A 7,784-nucleotide genomic window follows, 5' to 3' on the forward strand; every position below is an offset into this window, starting at 1 on the left:
TTCTCCTTGAACATATTGGATGGAAGCAGTTATCATACGAATTTTACTAAATTCTAAAATTAAATTGCATCAAGTTTTTGGTGAGATTTAAATTTTGGTAGAAATGTAAGCATGTTGATTGACTCACTACATCGTATATCACCAACAAAGGTAGAAACGATGTGTAAACCGGCCTTCATTTCCTTTATACTTAAATGTCGAAAAATCTGAATCAGCTGGACTTCCGATATAATTTATATTACCTAATCGTGTTAACTGCTCTCAAGATACACGTACATTTATAGAAAAGTTCAACATTGAGTATGGTATGCCGTCTTTAGGTGTCAGATCATAAATTATCGAAGGTACACAGATTAAAAGAAAAAAATGGCTGAAAGTTGCTTGTATTGGAATTTTTACAGGAATAGGAAACAGCTGATTCAATTTACAAGCTACGTTACTTGCCTGTAGCATTCTCCCCATCTTGGCTGATTGTCTCATTCAATATTATCCGTGCTGACATTGCGCTTCCCCAGACTGTATTACAAAGAAATTTTCATGTCAAAATCATGTATGTCATCAATATCAACAATGTTAAATTTAAAGAATTCAACCACCATATGATAACAACGAAAAATCTAAGTAAGTTAATTTCACATACATGTACACGTACGCACCCGTAGAGCTGTCGATCGATACATCTATGCATGAATATGGGCGCAACTACATAAGACCAATCTCATCTACAAGCAACACCTACAATTGGAATTAATTTGGGAGAATTGGATCTTTTATTTGTGAAAATTATCAAAAGTGCTTAGTGCCCTATGGCCGGCGCTGAACGTTTCAATATTACACATTTTCCAGAAAAATAAGAGCATTGCAAAAATTAAAAGCAGATGAGTTTATATTTTAAGATCAAACCAACATGACTACACTAGCCCAAATTAGTTTCAACGTGTTCTACTTACCTAGCCAAACGTACGGAGCATACTTAGTTACGTATGTGTTCATGCATGCACACATACATGCATGCATGCATGCATGCATGCATACTTACTTACATACATACATACATACATACATACATACATACATACATACATACATACATACATACATACATACATACATACATACATACATACATACATACATACATACATACATACATACATACATACATACATACATACATACATACATACATACATACATACATACATACATACATACATACATACATACATACATACATACATACATAACATACATACATACATACATACATACATACACACACACACACACACACACACACACACACACACACACACACACACACACATACATACATACATACATACATACATACATACATACATACATACATACATACATACATACATACATACATACATACATACATACATACATACATACATACATACATACATACATACATACATACATACATATTACATACATACATACATACATACATACATACATACATACATACATACATACATACATACATACATACATACATACATACATACATACATACATATACATACATACATACATACATACATACATATATAGATACATACATACATACATACATACATACATACATACATACATACATACATACATACATACATACATACATACATACATACATACATACATACATACATACATACATACATACACGCACGCACGCACCTATACAAATTGCCACATACTTTGAAATGTACTCTATTTAAAATTGAAACGCCTCGAAATAGCGTACTTTCTTACCATATGGAATATTCGTCTGTATAGGTTGATTCGCGGTCAGATAAATTGCTGCAATCATCGCTATACCAAAAAGTAAACTAAACGCGAAACAGAACTTCATTATGATGAACACAGTTTCAAAATCATTGCACTTCGTTATGTACCAGGAATACATTTGATTGATAAATACCTTGTTGTATACTATACTTTCAAAAAATTGCAATCAACATCCTTACCTACGGCTCTACAATAGAGTGATAGACTTACAATGTACAGTCACTGCAACAGGAGGTGTCACATATCGTGACTGCCTTTTCAAGTGCAAAATACTGTGAAAACAAGCCAATCAATCTTTTCAACGCTGAATCTTTTTTAATCAAAATAGGACACAGTATTAAGTTAACACGCAAACCTCCCACTTTTCATCAAATGGCGCATTGTTATTGATAAATCTTCATTTCAAGGCAGGTCATTAGACTTAGAAAGCAAGCCCCCCCCCCGTCTGTATCGCTATTTCTTGAAGTTATTTAGGTTCAACAGGTACAAGGAAAACTAAAAGATGGCTATCAAACTTATGGCGCCACTTTTCAAAAAGTGACAAACGTGGTCATATACTGCCACATCATATAAAACCGGACGACTTTTAATTTCCTTTTTTTAATTTACTTGTTTGCAATAGCGCATGACTAATATTTGTATTGCTTCGTCAGTGCAACAGCAGTGGTGGTAGTATTTATTCCTTTGGTTTACCGATTTTCCACACATTGTGGTATATTAAATTTTACATACTATTGTACCCTACTTGTCTTGTAATGTCATAAAAAAAAATGAAAAGAAATTACTTGACATTTATCGAAATTTGAGACATAATGGCCACTATCCCTGTGTTTACTCTTTTCGGTTATCAAAAAATTAAGAATCTTTAGTTTTTTTCTTACATCGGGAGTTTTAAAATGTGCCCTAGAAGAGGTGGATCAGAAAGAAATTAGAAAAATGTCCATGGGGTAAGAATATCTATCCCGAGGCGCATTCTACATAAAGTTACCAGTGCCTTCAGATCTTGTTTACATGCCAGTTTCAATTTGACTCAGACTCAAAGGCTATCATACAAAATGTGACATTGTGCATGCTTTAAATTCACTCATGAATATTCAAAGTTACCTGGTATATGATGATAAGACACTGCTCAGGTCCGTGTGCAAAATAGTCTGACATGTTTAATATGGAAATTATTGTTCTCCGTTGATAACAGCAGTTTGGTGGTGAACAAATATGCAACGACAGATAGACTTCACTCTGTGATTATTCTAACGGTCATCATTTTGATATCTAAGCTTGTCAGAGTCATGGTCACTCTGTTTGGATGCTTTGGCTCGTAGAGGAGGAAATCGTGGGTCACTAACCGATGGCTCGGTGTAAGGTATGCCTCTCTTATTACCTAATTACACACATATACACAGACACACAAAGAGGGACAGAGACGAGCACGTACACACACATAAGTACGCGTGTAGGGGTAGAATGTTTTACGTGACAATTTATTTGTTTATTCAACTTCAGAAAGCATCGTCAAAGACCACTAAAGTTCTTTTGAATGTATATATTCTGCAGTGCCACTTTTGGCAATTGGATTTAAGTTAGGACTATGAGCATTTTGAAATGCCGCACAGTATGCAGTTTGTTTTCCCTTTGCAGCGCACTTCCAATCTAGCGTGCGGCGCACTCGAAAGAGGAATTCAATATCATGCGATATTTTGAAGCCTTACAGTACATCATACATAAACGGTCAGGGAGTATAGAAATGTGACACGAAACACGGGAATTTGTGGTACGTCCCTATACCCTATAGAAATGGAGTGATGTACTGTGCGCGGCACGAATGTTAGGTCATATAACAAAATTTAATTTCTGCAAACCCCAATCACAAGTGACAATTACTCGTTTCAGTGTACGTATCATTGCAGCGATTTCAAATATCACTAAGGTGATTAAGGGTGATTGCTATCTTCTTTGTACTTCTCAGCTTCATCATCGGGGGCTGCACACACTCTAGCAGCATCTACAACGAGAGAGAGAGAGAGAGAGAGAGAGAGAGAGAGAGAGAGAGAGAGAGAGAGAGAGAGAGAGAGAGAGAGAGAGGTAAATTATCGATGAAAAAAGTACCATCAGATATATCTCATCCTATCAATTCCCTTATCCCGTGTTGCCTTAGCACCGACGTTTCCATTGAAAGACTGCATAATTCTATATGTTCTACATATATCGAAACAAACCTGTATGCTTCACAAGTTTAGGAAGGAAGTCATTCCAGAATGCACACTCCTTTGCTTTCAGTGCTCGCTTGGTTTCCATTTTCGGAGAGAGTTCCTTGTACAGTAATCCGGGTACTTTAAACAGTGGCCAGTCCTCCACAGATGATGCGCCCTCAACGCCAGATAAGTTAGGATTCCTATTGAACCAATATACGATGACAATTTGTAATGCGCCGTCATGAGTCAGCTAAGCTCTGAATGACATTGTATCTTGCCATTTTTGACACACAGGTTCTTAAATTGATATATATTGCTTGGAGAAAATCCAATCTGTGTTTTCTCTAATTCCCGATTTTCACAAAACTAGGCCGGCGAAAACTTTATATACTCCATAGCTCAAAATAAGCACTCAGAAGTAGAATGCTCATGAGAAGAATTATAACAGTTTGGAAGTTCGTGTGTCCCCTAGTATCTCGTAAGCTAATTTTTTTCTCGAATTTCGAGGCGCATGCTACCTGAGCGACAAATGAGTATTCTCCTAAATAAAGTATTCCACAGAAAGTACTCAATGAACGAGATTTCGAGAATAATAAATAAAAATAATAACAAATGGAATTGTAACCAAACTTATGAGTAATTTCATGAATAAACACATTTTCGACTGTGGAGAAACCATGCTTGAGTTTGAATCGTTCCATGCGCACTGTACAAATACTTCATACTGTGATGAAATCTAATGTTTGGTGTAATGAAATAAATAACACACGAAGATCGCGCAATATCACGAATTATGGCCTGCCCTTGGGCTGGTGATACTGACCAAAATATTGATCATACCCTCGCCTGTGGCTAGGGCATCATCAATATTTCGGTTGGGATCATCATCCCTTGGGCAGGCCGCAAAACGTGATATTTGCCTCACTGTCATATATTATTAGTATCGCTGTATTAAATGTTGCTGGTGATAAAATGGAACCCGTATTTTTACAAGATGACTTGCAAATGAGCAAAAAACAAAATGTAATCCCTGTCTTTATTTACATACAGGTTATGTTTTACATTCCCCATTGCATTAACATATCGTAGATAAGTAAACCTCCCGATACCAAATTGTTCCCAAAGTGACGAAAATCATAATATGTGAGATCAAAATCAAGCGTGGTAAACTGACATTTTTATCAGGGCATAAATGACACTATCGATATGCAAATTACAAGAGACAATGTCTCGACAAGGGGAACTTTCTGTTTGTACATATCTCTCTGAGACCGGAAAAGCTGCTGATCGTTTGTTATTTGTTCTGACGATCTGGACTGAAATTGCTGTTTTCAAAACTTTGACAGTTCGTGTTGTTTATTGATTCCATTAAAACTAGAGTTTGTTCGCTTTTTTGTTTAGAATTAACTTTTTGTACTTTTTAATGTGAAATAAAAGTCCATATATGTGATTTACGGACTCTATCTGTATGTTATTTTTTTTTTTTTATCAAAAGTTTTTATTATACAAGCCTTACTTGTATTAGTACCTGTGTCGCGTGTGTGCCTATTACTTTACCCTCGCTATGATCTCTGTATAGGATTTCAAATAAAACGTTTTATTTCCCTAAATTACCGTCCTTAATCCCCTTCATTAATTTATTCAGCCGATAACCATTGTGGGGCCTATCGCCCTAACCAAATAACGTTAGTTGGTCATAAAAATCGGTCTTTTACCTTATAAGCTAAAAGAGTAATTAAAAGATATAAATTGTTTTCTGCGAAATACTTTACTGAGATGGCGATGGTAAAGTAATGTGCGCAAAAACGACAAAGATAAAGCTTGTAATGACAAAAAATAATTTTTGACATTTATTGACCATATTCGGAACTTCTGGGAGAATAATGCCTGCAATACCCTGTGATAGAACATGCTCGAGAGCACTCCGAGCGCAAAAAGATGATGATCTATGGACAATTTACATATGAATGTGTGTACGATAACTAAGCCACTCACAGACCTGACATATATAGAACTTCGGATCACTGGAATTTTATCATATCATATTCATTTACTTTGCGATACTTTTTGCTTAATTTAAGGAGCATCCGTAATAATTACAGAACACCATGGCCTCGCGCAACTCGTGACGCGGCATATTCTGCAATACTTTTCACTCGCTTCGCTAGTGGAAAGCACTACCGCAGGATATGCCGTATCACTGTTTAGAATAACTTTTAAGCATTCCACAAAATACTGCCCTGTGTCGTCGTAGAACTGTATATTCACATAAAAGCTTTATAGATGCACTCCGCTATATACGATCTTGAAATAATTTTAAGTATACTTGTCGCAGGATTTCAATTTTATTATCTTTTAATTATGTCTCATTAAATTATCTTACCCGGTTTTAGCAAAGTTTGTCCAGTATCGCATAATCTTTAGTGACATATCCACTTCCTCTGGCTTCATTGTGAAATTATTCTGGCCTGCGTCGTTTCTAAAGTGTAATCCAAACACAAATGGTATATCTTCAGCGTGACCAGCTTTCACCCACGCGACCGGCACAATCGGCGTAGACGGCGCATGGGTCATGTGATACATGTACACGTTGGCGCCAAATTTTGAGTAAGCGCGCGCCGATTTATCCGACGGGCACACGAACTCGAAGTCGCCCTGCATTTGAGAGTAGGCTTCGACATAGTCAGCGTCGTCGGAGTCCGCCTCCTCCCAGTTGACGTACATGAGCTTGATTGCGTCCTGCACCGCCGGAATGTACTTGAACGACTCAAATATGAAGGCAGTCCATATTTGTTCGTAGACAGTCTTGTTTATTGACAACACCGGGTCGTTGATCGCCTGGGGCATGACCATGCAGAGGTAAAACGTACCTTCGTCGGCATTGGTACCGATCATGATGTCGACGTTTGTCTTTGTAAATGCTCGCTGATTCAAGAGATCGTCTGTCATACCGGTTATCAAGTGACCATCAACGAAAGGTATCGCCGCGTTTACTACGTCATCAATCCCGAGTCCGGTAGCAGTCATCAAGTTCCTCTGACGGTAAAATATTGAGAATAAAATAATATAAGAGAGTTTACATCACTGAATATTTTGAATAGTAATCTATTTTGAACGACATGTTTTCAAATATTCAACCTGGTAAGTATTAAACAGCCTAAGTATTAACCTTTGATTGTGTGTCACTTACATCATGATACAAAAATTTGTTTGTCTCCGTTATGGTATACCTATCTAGTGGAAAATGTAAAAAACATATTGAATTCATTCGATCTTCCGTCGTAAATTTCTTTGCAGTCTAAATATAGTGCAAACTCAAACAAAATTCAAATGCCATCGCTATTGTAACATCATTACCATTTCTGGGTCGAGATTTTCTTCGAAAGTCTCAGCCGGTACAGTGCGTAAACACTTGACCAATTCTTCGGTGTTGTCCCTCTCACAACCGACGACTTTGCCGATACCATGCGCCAGCTTATTTTGCTTTGACTTGTTTTCTCGAGGGAAAACACCGTTGGATGTCGTTCCACTCTGGGTTTAGAGTATGACAAAAAATGGCGTTACTCAAGATGTGAAACAAGAACGAAATAGGGTCGAGGGCCATCCGGCGGCTACTGGTCCCCTCCTGGGGACCATGGACAACATTCCATCGTGTCTCTACATCCTGGCAAAATATTCATGCACATGATACACACGCAGTGGTATTCATTGGATCAAGAGGGGCTTGAACACGCAAAACAAATGGCAGTGTGCTCATTCGAGAAAGCC

General features: G+C 37.2%; 1 protein-coding gene across 1 annotated transcript in view; it reads right to left on the reverse strand.

Annotated features, from left to right (window-relative positions):
- Positions 1-3,284: 3,284 nt before the first annotated feature.
- LOC139129869 (cholinesterase-like) overlaps positions 3,285-7,784 on the reverse strand; it is a 4,924-nt gene continuing 424 nt past the window's right edge. Inside the window, exons 2-5 of the mRNA XM_070695551.1 lie at positions 7,374-7,547; positions 6,400-7,052; positions 4,041-4,216; positions 3,285-3,826 (exon numbers count right to left, since the gene is read on the reverse strand). Of these exons, the coding sequence (XP_070551652.1) occupies positions 3,756-3,826; positions 4,041-4,216; positions 6,400-7,052; positions 7,374-7,547 (1,074 nt within the window). The 3' untranslated portion in view covers positions 3,285-3,755. The remainder of the gene's footprint in view (positions 3,827-4,040; positions 4,217-6,399; positions 7,053-7,373; positions 7,548-7,784) is intronic.

Source organism: Ptychodera flava, chromosome 3, assembly GCF_041260155.1.
Source record: "Ptychodera flava strain L36383 chromosome 3, AS_Pfla_20210202, whole genome shotgun sequence".
In the NCBI taxonomy this organism is placed as follows: Eukaryota; Metazoa; Hemichordata; class Enteropneusta; family Ptychoderidae; genus Ptychodera; species Ptychodera flava.